The sequence below is a fragment of the Mobula birostris genome, chromosome 12 (genome assembly GCF_030028105.1).
Source record: "Mobula birostris isolate sMobBir1 chromosome 12, sMobBir1.hap1, whole genome shotgun sequence".
Lineage (NCBI taxonomy): Eukaryota > Metazoa > Chordata > Chondrichthyes > Myliobatiformes > Myliobatidae > Mobula > Mobula birostris.
Window position 1 is genome coordinate 67,723,711 of NC_092381.1, and position 19,908 is coordinate 67,743,618.

The 19,908-nt window shown below is 41.5% G+C and overlaps 1 protein-coding gene across 2 annotated transcripts in view; it reads right to left on the minus strand.

The window, feature by feature from the left end:
- hmcn1 (hemicentin 1) overlaps window positions 1–19,908 on the minus strand; it is a 514,861-nt gene that overhangs the window by 65,880 nt on the left and 429,073 nt on the right. The window contains exons 77-84 of one of the 2 annotated variants that reach the window (XM_072273998.1): window positions 15,553–15,717; window positions 14,394–14,501; window positions 7,403–7,540; window positions 6,802–6,933; window positions 3,830–4,099; window positions 2,846–3,036; window positions 1,831–2,044; window positions 1,025–1,159 (exon numbers count right to left, since the gene is read on the minus strand). In XM_072273998.1, coding sequence (XP_072130099.1) covers window positions 1,025–1,159; window positions 1,831–2,044; window positions 2,846–3,036; window positions 3,830–4,099; window positions 6,802–6,933; window positions 7,403–7,540; window positions 14,394–14,501; window positions 15,553–15,717 — 1,353 coding nt within the window. Of the gene's footprint in view, window positions 1–1,024; window positions 1,160–1,830; window positions 2,045–2,845; window positions 3,037–3,829; window positions 4,100–6,801; window positions 6,937–7,402; window positions 7,541–14,393; window positions 14,502–15,552; window positions 15,718–19,908 lie in introns of both variants that reach the window. The other variant, XM_072273996.1, reaches the window with a different exon arrangement.

Here is a 19,908-nt window from a genome sequence, read left to right on the forward strand (position 1 = left end):
TCTTCTTGATTGGTTGGGGAATCATGGGATATGGTGAGAGGGCAGGTGCGTGAGGTTGAATGGGATCTGGGATAGCCATGATGAAGTGGCAGAGTGGACTCAATGGGCTGAATGGCCTAATTCTGCTCTTACGTCTTATTGTTTTATTATTTTTCAGTTGGATTTCTCTGAAGCCAGGTCAATTTTCACAATTAATATAAAGCATCTAGCGATTAATTTATTAGCTCAGCCCCTTTAAAAAAGCAATGATAATTAATCTTCATTTAGTGTCATTGATGCAAATTCTTTACTGTATTTCTGCTCCTAGTTGTGCGTTTCACCCACTTTAAATGCTTAATGAAAATTCAGTGGCTGTGATTTTGGATTTCCTAACCAGGAAATTAAGCGCAGGCTCTCAGCTACTAATTTAGTTGCAAGTGATCTCATTCGAAGCAGGAAGTTGGAAATGTAAAACGTGCATTCTACTTTTACGAAATCTTCACTCTAATTTGAAACAGAAAGCAGTCTTGCCAACACAAAACAGTTGATTGGGCCCATCAATATGAACAGGATTGCTTATCAACTCAAATGTCTTTTTGCACCAATCAAAAATATTTTCACATTTTAACAAGAAAAGCAGACACGCTATTTAGGATCATCTTAATTTTTTGCAACGATCTAATCTTGTATCAATTGCAATGAAATGTCATGTAATACTTGTAATATGTTATGATACAGGCCTGAACGAGCCAGTTCACTGGAATCTAAAGACTATGTGTGGTTTTACCTGAGTGAACGCTCAGATGCATCATTTTACCAGATATTACAATGATATTTTCTCTTTAAAGACACTAATAGCTCTCAATTAAAAATTCAGGATTTTCCACATTCATTTCAATATTTAAAACAAATGTTTTGGGTTAGAAGTTCATCATCTTTTCATGTAAATGCTGATAAAACAGTCTTTTGCAGTGGAGGGTAGGCAAGCTGGTGAACTGCATTGAAATGGCTGAATCAGGAAAATAAAATAATTCCCTTAATTCACCTTTGACGTATACAAATCCAATGGCTTTGATAGACCCGACTCTGTTTTCTGCTGTACAAACGTATGTGCCCGAGTCACCCTTTGACGTCTTTTCAATGACCAATTTGCTGTGTCCGTCGTCATGATCGTATTGGGCTGTAGGAACGAAATGTGGTCATTTGCCAAAATATATCTGCCAGTTGCTTCTGAATTTAGGATTTCAACATATCATTCAAAGTAAATTTATTATCAAAGTAAATGTACATACTATCTTGAGAGTCATTTTCTTGCGGGCATTCTCAGTAAATACCAAGAAAGACGATAAAATCAATGAAAATTCACACAGCAAATATGGACAAACAACCAATGTGCAAAAGACTACAAACTGTGCAAATACAAAATAGAGAAAAAAGTAATAAGTAAATAAACAAACAAATAGATAGATAGATAGATAATTAATACCAAGAACACGTTGTAGAGTCTGTAAAAGTGAGTCTATAGATTATGAAATCAGTTCAATGTCAGGGTGAGTGATCCACTCTGGCTCAAGATGGTTGAGGGATAATAATTACGAAGTCCAAAGTGATTTTTAGCTTCTGTTAGGGAAGATAGGATAATTCAGAATTTTCTGTGTCTAATGTAATGATAGGTTTTCCAAATTTTTAAATGAACAAAGGATCGTGCAAATTTAGAGCAGAGAAGCTTGAAGGTACACTGTGCCTATTCCTATGACCCTGCTTATTGCCCATAACCTTGTTAAAGTTCTTCACCCTGATCTAACAGTAAAACAGACTCTCAGTTTGTGCCTTTGCCTTAGGAATTCTTACCAGGTATAATGTTGTTGTTGAAGGTCCAGGTAACTTTGGGTGTGGGAATACCATTTGCTGCACAATTCAATTCCAGACGTTCCTCCCTGTTTAAGGATACATCTCCAGGCAGCTCTGTAAAAGTAGGGTGGGTGTAGACATTCAGGGTAATGGTCTTGGTGTCACGACCCGCCATGTTGGTAGCTATGCAAGTGTAGCTGCCAGTGTCGTCAGGCTGGCAGAGAATAAAAGAAAATTAGAATTAGGATATCAACAGAAACAATATAGATTAGCTTTATTTGTTACAGCGCATCGAAATATCGAAAGATACAGTGAAATGCATTGTTTTGCATCACTGACCAACACAGTCCGAGAATATGCTGGGGGCAGTCCACAAGTGTTGTTATGCTTCTGGTACTAACATACATGCCCACAACTTACTAACATTAACCTGTACACCTTTGGAATATGGGAGGAAACTGGAGCACCTGGAGGAAACCCACGTCGTCACAGGGAGAAGTTACAGACAGGCACTGTAAAGCTTTATACTGACCCCTACACTATTCTGCCTCCCTTAGTCAGCACATGAGGAAATCATGAGCTATCAACATTCCTGCTACTCTATTCCCAGAAAGATGGCAATCTGCGTCACTGATACACTCCAGAGATACAGTCCAACAGCTCCCGGGCACCAGATTTATGTGGACCAGGAAGCATTACCACATTGCAATTACCATACATCTTCAAAATATGTTGCATCATGTCAGCAGCTGTACCGGTTATAACCAGTGAAAAGCAAAAGAAATGGAAATGGGTGTTGTCTCGCTGACCTCAGGGATTGCTCCAGCATTCAATTCTATCATGGCTGATTCTGTACCTCAATCCATTTTCCCTCTTGATTCCCATATCCCTCAATTCCCTATGCATCCTAAAATAAATAGGTGCATTAAAGTACATGTGCTCATCTAAACAATCTCATAGAACCATAAGCATCATTCCACATTCCATGATAAAAGGCAAGACTTTTCTTACTTACCACCGCATTTTCCACAAGGAGCTCTCCTGACGGCAATAATTTATATTTTCCTAATTTGTTCTGCAAGATTTTGCCATCTTTCTGCCAGGTCAGTGCTGGCTCAGGTACACCATCAGCGCTGCAAGGAATTATTATCTGAGACTGCTCAATCGCCACAAACTCAGTGGCAGAGGTGTGCATGGATGGTGGAACTGTAAAAGGAAGATTGAACAATACAGTTCAGTGTAAATCATAACTTCACACTGGGAGCATCATGAGACAAAGACTTGTCCAAAACCTTCATACCTTCATCTCCTTTCCAACTTTTGTGACTCTATTCCATAAACAACATTTTTCCCAGTTCATAGTCTGTCTACAGTACACTATGAACCCTATGGAATGAGAGTGTAGTTAGGAGATGAAAATGCATATCACTTTCTAGTAGATGATTGATAACTTGACACTTGATAAGTTTCTTTCTGGCTTTTGTGCAAGTGATTACCTCTCTCTCAACCTCATGGCTGAGAACTTCTGTTCATTTAATCTCTGTTACCCTAGAGCTGAGCTTGCACATGCTGTGCTAGTCAGATAGATCCGATCAACTAGGATGGGGGATCTGCAGTCGAATCAGAATGAGGTTTCACCATCAGACTAATTTCCCCAGTGTTTGGCAATCTACTTATGCATTTCAAATACTCTGTCGATCAGATGGGGTAAAAACCTCAAGTCCATTGTAGAGTCTGGGAAATGCAGACTAGCTGAACAATGCTGGAAAATGTACAGTGTACATTTGACTTTAGTTTGAGTCAGGAGAAGAATTAACATTCTTACTGTTACAACAAAAGTAATTTTAAAGTTAGGAGTTTTTGATTGGTGTGCTTCCGGCGATTACTTCAAAGACCTCTTGGTAACTCTGTTACAAGCACCAACAGGAGGAGCATGCAGTTAAAGAAATCCAACTGATCTTAAAGATGAGGATGTTGACATAGGTAACGTAACACTTACTGTGAACCGTTAAAACCATGCCTGAACTGCTGGAACCTGCAGAGTTGGCTGCTGTACAGGTGTATCGACCAGTGTCCTGGGGTTGGGCAAAGGCAATCTGGAGGGCTCCTGTGCTGAGGATCCTCTGGCGAATGCTCTCGGAAACAGGATATCCATCTTTGTTCCAGGTGACTTCGGGATTTGGGTAACCCTTGGCCTCACATACCATAGTGACGGGTTTATCCAAAGTAACAACATAGTTTGTTGGGTGTGCCATTATGACTGGAGGCACTTCAAAAGGAAAGTAACTTAGTCAAAGGTACATCTAAGCAGATTAATAAATACTTATGCATTGCATTATATATTCCTCCAAAACTTATGGTGAAGACAGTGTTAATTAAGAAGCAATCACGGGACAACATCAAAAACATATTACCTAGCAGCAGGATTTCACAAGGCCAATGAGACCTACTTCATTATGCCTTAAAGGAGATCAGCCTGAGCAAGTCTTAATAAGGTAGTTGCAAATAACTAGGTTATGTCATCTGCTTTTCTGGTTCTCCTTTAGATCTTCCACCCAGCCCCCCAGTCAAACTCCTGATCATTGTCTAACCCTGCCTATCTACTAAAAGCATCTGACACCCACCATTTGCAGACCTAATCCATCTTGACAACCTCACCTATCAACCCTTGGCGATCAGTCCGAGGTCAAACTGCAAACCTCACCGTTCCCATCTGTAACCATTGATTTAAACTCTGCCCCAGTCCCCCCTTTCTCCTTAGCATGAATCCATCAGTGACAGCCAATTCCGCATCTTCATGACTCCCAGAATGGCTACTCTTCCTGTGACCCAATGAGTCCAACTCGCGTACTCCACCACACTGGCCTCAGTGTTACCACTCCCTCAGTCACTGTCCAGAAGCAGAGCATTAAATGGGCTGGCACAAACCATTTACTTAATAGCCCTTGACAGACATTGACCCATATCCAGTAATACCAGGAGGAAGGGTTGCTAACTACTTCAGGACAGCAGAGTGGTGCAGCTGGCAGAGACGCAGGTTCAATCCTGACCTCAGGTGCTGTTTGTGTGAAGTCTACATGTTGTTCTGTCATCACAAAAGCTTTCTCCCCACATGCTTCAGCTTCCTCTCACATCCAAAGTGCTAATTGTTTATTGTAAGATGACCCAAGTGTGCAGCAAAGTGGTAGAATTATGTGAGGAATATGGGGACCAACATCTTAGGAACAGCTTGATCTCCTCTGCCATCAGAATTCTGAATGGTGTGTGTATATATATATATATATATATTACAATGTACTGCTGCTGCAAAACAACAAATTTCATAACATATGTCAGTGCTAAGATCAAAAGACCATAAGACATAGGAGCAGAATTAGGCCATTCAGCCCATCGAGTCTGCTCCACCATTCCATCACGGCTGATCCTAGATCCCATTCAACCGCATACACCTGCCTTCTCGCCATAACCTTTGATGCCCGGACCAATCAGGAAACTAATAACTTCCATCTTAAATTTACCCATGGAATTGGCCTCCACCACGGACTGGCAGAACATTCCACAGATTCACTGCTCTCTGACTACAGAAATTCCTCTGTACCTCTGATTTAAAAGGTTGTCCCTCATTCTGAGGCCGTGCCCTCTAGTTATGTATACCCCCAACATAGGAAACATCCTCTCTACATCCACCCTACCTAGTATTTTCAACATTTAGTAGGCTTCAGTGAGATCCCCAAGCATTCTTCAAAATTGCAGTGAGTAATAAAGCTGATTCTGACGGTAGGAAGCAGGATTAATGTAGGATTAGTGTACTTAGGTGACTGGTGTTCAGGCAGATTCAGCTAGATGAAGCGGCTGTTTCTACATCTCTGTGACTGTACTAATGAGACTAGATTGCTATGTGGAAGAGACAGATTGTGCAGACAATTCCACAAATTAACCAGGGTATACTAACTCTGTAAGCTTCAAGAGAGCAAAGGGCTGTGAACATCCAAGTTGTGGGTAGAGATGAGCAGAAGGTTACGTTGCCCTGTGTGCTTGTTAACTATCCACAAGTACAGTACAGTATTGGCAATATAGGAATGAAATAGGTTCCATTGTAGGAAGTGATTATCTTACAAATCATTAGCAATTACTGCAGCTGTGTCAGAAGAACTTGTTTGTTTACACAAGGTATTTCACGTTAAACTATGATTAGGTGGTTTCAATAACAGAAGCAGATAAGCTTTGATGTTTGGGTTTTCCCTTTGGCAATGCCATTGTTTTCTGAATTTGTTATTCACTTGGTATTTCCCTACCAAACAAAATTCCATTTTAAACTAACCCTACTGTAATTCCAGAAGTTGCATCTGACCACCTGGAATTCAGAAATCATAACATTTTGATACGTTGGAAATTGTACCAGATAACTGACATAGATACCAGCAGGAAAGGAAAACAGAGCTTGTGTCTGTTGATTCAGTCCTGGTGTGAGAGCGGAGGTTTGGCAAAGTTTATTGTTAAATCAAAAGAGAAGCTGCACTGGTCGTTGCTTAAGGCCAGCAGGTTTACTGCACTGCGAGAGGAACACTGTTGTCAGCCCAGGTGACCAGCCCTGTGACCGCAAGCTATGCCTTATACGGCTGCAGGTAGATTGAACCTAAAGTAATCCTGCGTATACATGGGGTCCAGGTCACAGAGTAAATTGTTGGAAGGGAAGGGTATTGTAGAGTCTGCTGTTAGGCCAAAGACAACTTTTATTTCTCAGTAAAAGGTATTTCACAATGGAATAATGAATCCTGGTCTTCTGTTAGAAGTTGTGACTCAGGCCTTCTTCACAACTGGTGGTAATTCAATTACTGGCCTGTTGTAAACGTGAGCAGCTGAGAAAAGATTACTGTCCTATAGTGTGTTACAAAAATTATTAAAGTGAATGACAAGATTACCTGTCATTTGGCTCAATGTTAAGAGTTCAGAATTTACAGAGCAACTTACCCTGCACTCTCAGCCTAATCTTTCCCAGCGCTGTGCCAGATGGGTTCTGTGCAACACACATGTACGTCCCAGCGTCTTTCACTGCAGCTCGTGCAATCTGAAGACCTCCATTGAGTAGGACAGTGTAAGCTCCTACTGCACAAGACAAAATATTACCTTAAGAACCACTGGATGAAATCATGCTGAGCAATGATAATAATTCAAACAAGAGAAAATCTGCAGATGCCGGAAATCCATGCAACACACACAAAATGCTGGAGGAACTCTTAAAGCCAGGCAGCATCTATGGAAAAGGGTAAACAGTCGACATTTTGGGCAGAGACTCTTCAGCCTGATGAAAGATCTCAGCTCAAAACATCAACTGTCCACTCTTTTCCATAGATGCTGCCTGGCCTGCTGAGTTCATCCCGCATTTTGTGAATGATAGTAGATGTCCATTCAATTTTTATGAAGAAATGTTACTAATTCATGGTAGTTCAAAGTAAGGATATAGAAATGAAGTGAATTATTTGCCTGATGATTTCAATAGCCTTACTACTTTCAGAATTTAGTAAACTTCAAAGTTTTATTTGGAATTAAAAAATGATGATGACTACTTTACCTGTGGTGTCAATACTAATGCCTTCTTTCTGCCATGTAATTGTGGGGTTTGGATTTCCAGTTGCCTCACATGGAAGAGTAATAGGATTATTCAGAATCACCGCCAGAGTGCTGGGCTGAGGTTGAATCACAGGAGGTTCTAGATGTAAAATTGAATCACATTGATAAAGAACCATAAAACTTGCAACCAATCAAAAAGTAATGTCACTCATTTTCAATGTTTAAACTTCAAAGCCAAGATAAAGAGCACAAGTCTGTTCTAGTGCTTCTCAGTACTTTCCACTCCAAACTATATTTGTTCTAATTGCAGATCAAGTCAATCAAGTTTGTGATTCAGAGTTTTGGAAATTGCTGTCAATTTGTATAGAACCATAGTTTATGTTCTCCCTCAAGGTAAATGGAATGCCAAGGCTATCCTGGTGCATTTCAAAATCAGATTATGATAGCATAGCCATGAGGTTATCGTTGAAATTCCACGGAAATGATAAAGCCTGCGGTACACTCTGGTGGCCATCAATGAGGGCACTAATGTCATGGATCAATGGCTTGGAAAGGAAGTGTGGATTCAAACAAGCTTGAGGTCCTTCTGAGCAAGACTTTAAGTGCCGTCGAATGCCCAAAACGTTTTATGAATTTTGCATATTATGTTGAATACTTTATAAAGTCATACAGACCCTTTGGCTCACTAATTACAAAGTCGCCCAGTAATTACAAAGTCAAGTTTATTGTCCAATACACAAGCACGTGTATGCACAGGTGAAGAGAAAAACTTACTCTGCACAGCATTACAGGCACAGGGCATATATAAGCATCATTCACAAGAAAAACATAGAGTAAGCATAAATTATACACAATAAAACACAATCAGAATAAAACAAAACAAAGCCGATTTTAATGCAAAGTGGTCAAAGTGTTGCTAAACTGTAGTGAAAAGGTTTTACCAGTTGGCTCAACAACAAAATGGTTGAAGAGGAGTTGTCATTGAACCTGTTGGTGTGGGATTTACAAACTTAAGGGGCTGGAAGCTTAAAATTCCTGGCTACAGGGTTCTCATATGACACAGAGGAGTAAGAAATGAGACAGCAGCCATATTAATTCAAGAAACAATCTGTCAGATGGAATAATATTTTACAAGGATCATTAAATAAAATAAGATGGGTTGAACTAAAGAATCAAAATAAGGGAAATAGACTGTTGAGAATGTATTGGGAAAATAGAAGCACAAATCTGGTACACTACAGTAGCAATATGTGGGTGAATTCAGTCATTCCAATATTAACGGAGATATAACCAGTGTAAATGATAGAGGACACAGATTTCCAGAATTAAATTTATGACAATTTCTTTTGCACATTCAACAAAGTAGCTGGGTGTGAATTCCAGATTTAGTTTTAGTGAACAAATCTTGTAGGGTGAAAGGAATATTTGTGCAGATACCAAGAACCTAATTCCAATTTAATGCAGCAGAAAGCCCAGAGACTATAAGGATAAGGGGAAGGCCTGTAAAAATAAAATAGGTAAAAAAAAACTCTGTAAGTGTGTAAAAGATAAGAACTTAACATGCATGGCTTGTTAGCAATCAAAAAGGTAAGTTCAGTAAGGTGTTCAGACAGGTACTTAGATAGGACAGATATAAGGGGTTACAGGCCTAATACAGATGGTCACCATAACCAGTACAAGTGTTGTGACTGAAAGAGTCAGTTTCTGTGCTGTGTGTTTCTCTGATCTTATAATCATTAACTAATACTTAGCAGCTGTCTTTACAAAAGATATGGATAATACCGACGCTGTAGATAAGGAGAAAGAGTATGAAATATTGGACAGATAATGCCTTAAAAAGAGAAAGTACTACTGGGATTAGCATCGGGAAAAGTGGATAAGCTTCTAGTTTTGAATGAAATACATCTCAATCAGCTAAAACAAAGAAGAGAAGAAACTGCAGAGGAAGGGATAAACTAAGAAATTTGATTCAATCAGCTTTTTAATTATAGGAATGTATTCTGCACAACAGTAAACATTAACTTAGGAAAAAATAGATTAATTGAGGACAGGCTACGTTATTTTGTTCAGGGAAGGTCATGTCTGACCAAAGTCACAGACTGCCACTGCTCAGATGCAGGCTTTTCTTCCTGTTCATTGCTAATATGATGAGCTGATAAGTGAGGCTTTGGAGCTGCTCTGGGCTGTGGATCTGAGGACTCATTCTTGGTTCAGAATGCTGTTGTTTGCCTCAATTGTTTGCATGGCTCGTATTTCTTTGTCTCTTGTGCATTGAGTGTTGTGGTCCTTTATTTTTGTTTTTACTTTTTTTCCTTAATTGGATTCTTTTGTGTTTCTTGCTCTGTGGCTACCTGTGAGCAAGCAAATCTCAAGGTTGTATAATTTTTATGTTCCTTGATAATAAACGTACTTGAATCTACTCCATGCCAGCCTGGTCTTCTGCCTAGTTTCCTCTATTTGCAACTGGATCATATCCCTCCATAACCCTCTCGTCCATGTGCCTACCCAAACTTCTCTTAAATATTACAATTAACCTCACATCTATCACTTATGCTGGCAGCTCGTTCCATCCTCACACAATCCTCTGAGTGAAGAAGCTCCCCATCATATTTCCCTTATACATTTCACTTTTCACCCTAAACCTATGCTTTCTAATTCCAGTTCTACTTAACCTGCAAACATTTACCCTTCCTATAACCCCCATAATTTTGTATACCTCAATATGATTTCCCCTCATTCACCTGTGCTCTAGAGAATAAAGACCAACTTGACTTATTTTTTTTCAGAAAGTAAGAAGTAGAGTTGATGAGAGGAATGACTGTAGTAGGTCAAACGGATTTCAGTGAAGTTTTTGACTAAGGTCAGCATGGCAGAGTGGGCAAAAAAGTTGAAATGCACAGGATTCATGGGAAATTGGATTCAAACTCTGCTTAGGATAGTGGTTGAGTTGTGCTTTTGTGACTGGAGGATTGCTACCAGTGGGTTCTACAGGGCTCAAAACTAGTCTCTTGACTTTTATTGTGGGTAGAGGTATATGCAGGGGACACGATCGAGAAATCTGTAGCTGACCCAAAGTTTAGCTACACACATCAAAGTTGATGGTGAATGCAGCAGGCTAGGCAGCATCTCTAGGAAGAGGTACAATCGACGTTTCAGGCCGAGACCCTTCGTCAGGACTAACTGAAGGAAGAGTGAGTAAGAGGTTTGAAAGTGGGAGGGGGAGGGGGAGATCCAAAATGATAGGAGAAGACAGGAGGCGGAGGGATGGAGCCAAGAGCTGGACAGGTGATTGGCAAAAGGGATATGAGAGGATCATGGGACAGGAGGCCCAGGGAGAAGGAAAAGGGGGGGGGATCCCAGAGGATGGGCAAGGGGTATAGTCAGAGGGACAAAAAGGAGAGTGAGAGAAAGAATGTGTGTGTATATAAATAATGGGTGGGGTAGGAGGGAGAGGTGGGGCATTAGCTGAAGTTAGAGAAGTCAATGTTCATGGCATCAGGTTGAAGGCTACCCAGATGGAATATAAGGTGTTGTTCCTCCAACCTGAGTGTGGCTTCACCTTTACAGTAGAGGAGGCCATGGATAGACATGTCAGAATGGGAATTGGATGTGGAATTAAATTGTGTGGCCACTGGGAGATCCTGCTTTCTCTGGTGGACAGAGTGTAGGTGTTCAGCAAAACCATCTCCCAGTCTGCGTCGGGTCTCGCCAATATATAGAAGGCCACATCGGGAGCACCGGATGTAGTATATCACCCCAGCCGACTCACAGGTGAAGTGTCGCCTCACCTGGAAGGACTGTCTGGGGCCCTGAATGGTGGTAAGGGAGGAAGTGTAAGGGCATGTGTAGTACTTGTTCTGCTTACAAGGATAAGTGCCAGGAGGGAGATCAATGGGGAAGGATGGGGAGGATGAATGGACAAGGGAGCCACATAGGGAGCAATCCCTGCGGAAAGCAGAGACGGGGGGAGGGAAAGATGTGCTTAGTGGTGGGATCTCGCTGAAGGTGGCGGAAGTTACGGAGAATAATATGTTGGACCTGGAGGCTGGTGGGGTGGTAGGTGAGGACCAGGGAAACCCTATTCTTAGTGGGGTGGCGGGAGGATGGAGTGAGAGCAGATGTGTGTGAAATGGGGGAGATGCGTTTGAGGGCAGAATTGATGGTGGAGGAAGGGAAGCCCCTTTCTTTAAAAAAGGAGGACATCTCCCTCGTCCTGGAATGAAAAGCCTCATCCTGAGAACAGATGCGGCGGAGACGGAGGAATTGCGAGAAGAGGATGGCATGTTTGCAAGAGATAGGGTGAGAAGAGGAATAGTCCAGAAAGCTGTGAGAGTCAGTAGGCTTATAGCAGACATCAGTAGATAAGCTGTCTCCAGAGATAGAAACAGAAAGATCTAGAAAGGGGAGGGAGGTGTCGGAAATGGACCAGGTAAACTTGAGGGCAGGGTGAAAGTTGGAGGCAAAGTTAATAAAGTCAACGAGTTCTGCATGCGTGCAGGAAGCAGCGCCAATGCAGTCATCGATGTATTGAAGGAAAAGTGGGGGACAGATACCAGAACAGGCACAGAACATAGATTGTTCCACAAAGCCAACAAAAAGGCAGGCATAGCTAGGACCCATGCGGGTGCCCATAGCTACACTTTTAGTTTGGAGGAAGTGGGAGGAGCCAAAGGAGAAATTATTAAGAGTAAGGACTAATTCCGCTAGACGGAGCAGAGAGGGGAACTGATTAGGTCTGGAATCCAAAAAGAAGCGGAGAGCTTTGAGACCTTCCTGATGGGGGATGGAAGTATATAAGGACTGGACATCTATGATGAAAATAAAGCGGTGGGGGCCAGGGAACTTAAAATCATCGAAAAGTTTAAGAGCGTGAGAAGTGTCACGAACATAGGTAGGAAGGGATTGAACAAGGGGGGATAAAACCGTGTCGAGGTATGCAGAAACGAGTTTGGTGGGGCAGGAGCAAGCTGAGACAATAGGTCTGCCAGGACAGGCAGGTTTGTGGATCTTGGGTAGGAGGTAGAAACAGGAAGTGCGAGGTGTGGGAACTATAAGGTTGGTAGCAGAGGGTGGGAGATCCCCTGAGCGGATAAAGTCGGTGATGGTGTGGGAGACAATGGCCTAGTGCTCCTTAGTGGGGTCACGATCGAGGGGCAAATAAGAGGAGGTATCTGTGAGTTGTCGCTGTGCCTCGGCAAGGTAGAGGTCAGTGCGCCAGACTACAACAGCACCCCCCTTATCAGTGGGTTTAATAGTAAGGTTAGGATTAGTGCGGAGGGAGTGGAGAGCAGAGTGTTCGGAAGGAGTGAGGTTGGAATTGGAACAAGGTGTGGTGAAGTCGAGACAGTTGATGTCCCGTCGGCAGTTAGCAATAAAGAGATCCAGGGCAGGCAGAAGACCAGAGTGGGGTGTCCATGAAGAGGAGGAGGGTTGAAGGCGGGAGAAGGGGTCATCGGTGGGGGTGGAAGAGCCCTTGCCGAAGAAGTAGGCTCAGAGACGGAGACGGCAGAAGAAGAGTTCTGCATCATGGCGAACACGGAACTCGCTGAGGTGTGGGCGAAGGGGGACAAAGGTGAGGCCCTTACTGAGGACAGAGCGTTCTGCCTCAGACAGTTGAAGGTCGGAGGGGATGGTAAAGATCCGGCACGGATGAGGGCTGGGATCAGAGGGGGGAGTTCAGCTGTGTGCTTCATAGGAGAGGAAAACTTTTGACTGAGGAAGGAGAAAAAATTATCTAGTCAACTGTGCAGAAAAACGTAATTAGTCTAAATGCAACAAAGAAATATAAAATAAGTGAAATGGTACTGGGAAATGTAAAGAAATCGAAAGCCATTGGAGTGAAGCAACTGGACAGGGAAATAAGATGGATACAAAACTTCAGAACATAAGAATACAGCAGTATGCAGAGGTGTCTTGGCCCCTCAGGCCTGCCCTGTATTCACATGTCTCCTTTGTGTCAGTTCCCCATCAGCCTCTCTTCCTTGACTGTTCAAAATTTTATCTACTTCTCTTTTACATATCCTAAAAGATCTAACCTCTTCAAACCTCCAGGGTAGAGAATTCCAGAGGTTCTTCATGCTCTGCAAGAACAAATTCCTCCACACCTCAGTTTTTAAATGACCAACGACTAATCTTCTAACTATGTCCCATTGTTTGAGTTTCTCAATTGTGACAACATTTTGATATTTATCCTTTCATGTCAGCAGGAGTCTTGTGTGTTTCATTAAGATCACCTCTCAAGGAGCATCTTAAAAGGAGGGAAGATGGATAGGGGAGCAGTTTCACAGAGAATTCCAAAGTGTTGGCAGCTCAGTGTAAAGCTGCCAATGGTGGGTTTGATCTGGAGATCAGATTTGGAGGAGCACAAATATCTACAAGGTTTGTAAAGCTAGAGGTTACTGAAAAAAAGGCCAGGAGTGATATCACAGAGAGATTTGAAGGCTAGAATGAGGATTTGAAATTTCAACTTGTACCTATTGAAAGCCATGAAACATAAGCGCTGATTGAGACTGTATGAGTAAGAACCTGGGTGAGAGTATCTCTGACAATCTCGCTTCCAGACTGGGAGGAGGTATGATGGCCAGAATTTGGTTGAACAAGTTAAACCTACTTTTCAACAGTAGATAAAACTAAGGCCAAAGTTAAGAGTCCTAAGAGTAAGTAAAAGTAGAGAGTGTTCTGAAATGTGACTATTAGCTCAGTCTAAAACCAACTGGAGTTGCAAATAGTTGTTCTTTCTTGAAGAGCTATATGCTTACAATATATTTGATTTCAAAATTATGCAATCCAACAAAGAAAAGCAATACAATAAACTCCTGGTGACTGGAGATTCTTATACAACTGATTAAATCGTCCCTTGAATGATTGAGTAAATTGGCATGACTGTGATATTGGGAAGGAATAGTGATGAAAACAAAAGTAATTTACTTCACAATGAATGGTGTTTTAATTCCTGATCATGGAAATAAAATTGTGTAAATATAACTACCTACCTTGCACACGGAGATTGACTTGCCTACGTGCAGAGCCAGCAGCATTCTTTGCAATACATGTGTATCTTCCTGTGTGATTGAGCTGGGCAGCACTGATCTCAATTGTTCCTGAATTAACAAGAAGTTGTGGTGAAAGAAAAGCTAACTGTACAATAATAATATATTTATAGTTTACTTGTTGTACAATAATAAAGATCTGTCACAAGCCAAAAGGTGCCTACATGTTAAAGTAATCAGAAAGGTAACAAAATAATTAAAATGGATAAGATCTTCCTTAAAATTTAAAGTCAATGAAAACATATTTTTACTTGCAGGCTGACTTAATCTCTGCGGTGTGTCTTTATATAGGAAAATATCCTTAATGTCCTTAGTATTCTGCATGCTCAATTTATACGATTTTCCATTCAAAAGCCTTGGTGTTTCCATACTAGGTTGTGATGTAGCCAATCAATATATTCTCCATGTATAAACTTTATGCTTAATATTGGCTGATAGCTCACTTCCAGTGGTATCGCAATATTAATCTTGAATTCATTGTCAGCAACAACTGATTGTAGACTTCAAACAGGGGAAGTCAGAGGAGCTGCACCAATCCTCACTGAAAGGTCAGTGGTGGAAAGGATGAACAGCTTCAAGTTTCTGGATATCAGCATCGCAGAGGATCTACCCTGGGCCCACCATGTTCATGTAATCACAATGAAGGCACGCCAGCAGCTACACTTCATTAGGAGTTTGAGAAGATGTGGTATGTCACCAAAGGCAAATTTGAACAGATGTACTGTGGACAGCACTCTGACTGGTTGCATCATCCCCTGGTATGGAGGCGCCAATGCACAGAATGATAAGAGGCTTCAGAAGTTTGTAGACTCAACCAGCTCTGTCACCGGCACAAGCCTCCCCACCATGAAGACATCTTCAAAAGGCAGTGCCTCAAAAAGGCAGCATCCATGATTAAAGACCCTCACATCCAGGACATGCCCTCTTCTCATTACTACCATCAAGCAGCAGGTACAACATTGCAGCTTCTTGGCAAACAAAGAATGGATTCTTATTTTTATTCTGGCAGATTATATATATAGAAGCTTACTTTTCTCTATCTTTCAGGTATTGTACCCCTCCATAATTTCCAGAACTTCAAGGAATCTGTTCACACTATTACCTGTGGAGAGAATGAGATAGTCTTCTCCTTGTGCTGGCAGCCTGACCCCATCTTTGGTCCAGTGAATCCTTGGTTCTGGGACTCCAGAGGCAGTGCAAGTAATAACAGCTGGTGTCAACCGTGTTACCAACAAATCAGTCGCCTCATCAGCAATTGAAGGAGGAACTAAACAGAAAGTTCAAGTTCAGTTTATTGACATTCAACTGTACACATGTATACTGCCAAGCGAACCAATGCTCCTCCGGACCAAGGTGCACAATACAGTACATATAATTCACACATGCAATACAAAGTAATATTGCCAACATTAAATTAAGAAATAATAAGGTGCATTTACTACACAAGTTAAAAAACAAACAGTATAATACTTCTGCCGCCTCATTTGTGATAAGATCTGGGTGGTGGCTGGGAGTTCAGTAGTCCTCTCAGCCCAGGGGAAGCAGCTGTTTCTTCATTCTAAAAGTCCTTGTCTTAATGCTATCGTACCTCCTGTCTGATGGTAGAGGATCAAAGAGATTGTTGAATGGATGGGAAGGATCATGGACAGTGGCAAGGGCCCTGAGTAAACAGCACTCCTGATAAATATCTCAGATGGGTGGAAAAGAGACTCTGATGATCCTTAGGGCCAATAGTTCTACTTGAGCTGAATCAATCTAACACAAGAAGAACAACTGGCACTCTTGTCAAGAGGCATTTTATTGGTAGGAAAAATAAGTAGCTTTGATATTAATGAACCCAACTTCCAAACAAAAGACACTCAACACTAATTTTTCAGTTTTTACTTGAACATGAGTGTGGCAGTTACCCATGAGTTGGAATGGAGATGATCTTAACCTGAAAAATGCACATGAACTAACACAATCAAAGACACATACACACACAGTTACAGATGTCTTTTTATTCCCATCCACATTTTAAACCAACTAATACAGTTTAATACATGGCTAAGGAGTTGGTGTAGGAGGGAAGGCGTAAGATATTTGGATTGTTGCTCTCTCTTCCAGGAAGGTGGGACCTGTACAGAAAGGACGACTTGCACCTGAACTGGAGGTGGTCAATATTCTAGTGGGAAGGTTTGTTAATGCTGCATGGTGGGGTTTAAACTAGAGTTGCAGGGGGATGGGAACCACAGCGCCAGAACAGTTAATGAAGAGGTTGTGGAGGTAGATATTGGCAAGACCTCAGGTAGAGTTAGGAATCAAAAGGTTGAGCATGGTGTGACCAGTGTCCTGAGCTGCCTATATTTCAATGCAATAAGTATCATATGAAAGGCTGATAATAGTGCTGATGATGAGGTCGCTGGTTTACAAACAGAGGCAATGTGTAGTGAGGGGAGGCTGTTGATAGGGCAACATTGTAGTCAACAGAATGTGTCGCAATGTAAAAGGCGAACAAAATTGAAAAGGTTGAATACAGGACTGAAGGTGTATTTCAATATGTGCAGATTATGGAATAAGGTAGATGAACCTGCAGCACAGTTCCAAATTGGCAGGTATGATGTTGTAGGTGGCTGAAAGATTATAGCTGGGAGCTTAATATCCAAGGGTATACATTGTATCAAAAGAATAGGCAGGAAGGCAGAGGGTATGGCGTTACTCTATGGTAAAATATGAGATCAAATCATAAGAAACAGGTGACATAAGGCCAGAAGGTGTTGAATCATTGCAGTCAAAGCTAAGGAACTGCAAGGGTGAAAAGACCCTGGTAGGAGTTGTATACAGACCTCCAAACAGTAGTGAGGATATGGCCTACAAATTACAATGGGAGATAGAAAATACATGCCAAAAGGACAATGTTACAATGGTCATGGACTTTAATATGCAGGTAGATTGGGAAAATCAGGTTGGTGTTGGATTATAGGAGAGGCAATTTCTAGAATGCCTATGAGATGGCTTTTTAGAGCAGCTCATGGTTGAGCCCACTAGAGGATCAGTTATTTTGGATTGGGTGTTGTGCAATGAACCGGAACTGATTAGGGAGCTTAAGGTAAAAGAATCCTTAGAACAAGTGCTCATAATATGATCGAATTCACCCTGAAACCTGAGAAGGAGAAGCTAAAGTCAGATGTATCAGTATTAAAGTTGAATAAAGGGATTTACAGAGGCATGAGAGAGGAGTTGGCCAAAATTAATTGGAAAATAACATGGGCAAGGACGATGACAGAGCAGCAATAGCTGGAATTCTGGAAGGAATTTGGAAAGCACAAGATATATACATCCCAAAGAGGAAGAAGTAATCTAAAGCAAAGATGACACAACTGTGGTTAGCAAGAGATGTCAAAGCCAACATAAAAGCCAAAGAGAGGGCATATAATAGCACAAAAACTAGTGGAGAGTTAGAGGATTGTGAAGCTTTTAAAACCAACAGAAGGCAAATAGAAAAGTATTAAGATGGCAAAGATGAAATACAGAAGTAAGCTAGCCGATAATATTAAAGAGGATACCAAAAATTTCTTCAGATGCATAAAGTGTAAAAGAGAAGCGAGAGTGGATATTGGACTGCTGAAGAAAGATGCTGGAGAGGTAGTAATGGGGGACAATGAAATGGTGGACAAACTGAATAAGTATTTTTCATCAGTTTTCACTGTGAAAAACATTAGCAGTATGGTGGAAGTTCCAGGAGTCAGCGGGCATGTGTGTGAAGTTACCATAATTAGAGAGAAGGTTCTTGGGAAATTGAAAGATTTGGAGATAGATAAGTCACCTGGACCAGATGGTGTACACCCCAGAGTTGTGAAAGAGGTGGCTGAAGAGATCATGGAGACATCAGTAATGATCTTTCAAGAATCATTAGATTCTGCAATGGTTCCGGAAGACAGGAAAATTGCAAATGTCACTCCACTTTTCAAGAAGGGAGAAAGTCAGAAGAAAGGGAACAATGGGCCAGTTAGTCTGACCTCAGTGGTTGGGAAGATATTGGAGTCGATTATTAAGGATGAGGTCTCAGGGTACTTGGAGGCACATGATAAATTAGGCCGTAGACAGCATGATTTCCTTAAGGGAAAATCTTGCCTGACAAATTTGTTGGAATTCTTTGAAGAAATAACAAGCAGGATAGACAAAGGAGAATCAGTTGATGTTACGTACTTGGATTTTCAGAAGGCCTTTGATAAGGTGCCACATATGAGGCATTACAAGGAAGTTTCTTGAATGGACAAAGCAGTGCCTGATTGGCAGGAGGCAAAGAGAAGGAATAAAGGGAGCCTTTTCTGACTGGCTGCCAGTGAATAGTGGTGTTCCACAGGGGTTTGTGTTGGGACCAATTCTTTTTATGTTGTATGTCAGTGATTCGGATAATGGAATTGATGGCTTTGTTGTAAAAGTTGCAGACAATATGAAGAGAGGTGGAGGGGAATGTACTTATTTTTCTACAAAAGGACTTAGACAGATTAGGAGAATGGGCAAAGAAATGGCAGATGGAATACACTGTTGGAAAGTGTATGGTCATGCACCTTGGTAGGAGAAAAGAAAGGTTTGACTATTTTCTAAATGAAGTGAAAATTCAAAATACTGAGGTCCAAAGGGACTTGGGAGACCTTGTGCATGATTCCCTAAAGGTTAATTTGCACGTTGAGTCTGTGGTGAGAAAGGCAAATGCAATGTTAGCATTCATTTCAAGAGGACTGGAATATAAAAGATAGGATATAATGTTGAAACTTTATAAAGCACTAGTGAGGTCTCGCTTGGAGTACTGTGAGCAATTCTGGGCTTCTTATCTTAGAAAGGATGTGCTGAAACTGGAGAGGGTTCAAAGGCGGTTCATGAAAATGATTTCAGGATTGAATGTCTTGTCATATGAAGAGTGTTTGATGGCTCTGGGCCTGTATTCACTAAAATTCAGAAGAACGAGGGGTAACCTCATTGAAACCTATTGAATAGTGAAAGGCAAACACAAGGAAATTTGTTAGTCCTGACAAAGGGTCTCGGCCCAAAACGTCGACTGTACCTCTTCCTATAGATGCTGCCTGGCCTACTGTGTTCACCAGCATTTTTGGAATAGTGAAAGGCTTTGATTGAGTGGATGTGGTGAGGATGTTTCCTATGGTAGGAGAGTCTAAGTCCGCACCCTTAAAATAGAGGGGTGTCCTTTTAAAACGGAGATAATGAGGAATTTCCTTAGCCAGAGAGTGTTGAATCTGTGGAATTATTTGCCACAGGCAGAGGTGGAGGCCAAGTCTTTATGTATATTTAAGGCAGAAGTTGATAGATCCTTGATTGGTCAGGGCATGAAGGGATACAGGGAGAAGGCAGGAGATTGGGGCTGAGAGGAAAATTGGAACAGCCATAATGAAATAGCAGAGCAGCTTTGATTCTGAAGCTCTATCTTTTGGTTTTATGGTCTAATTAACCAACCATT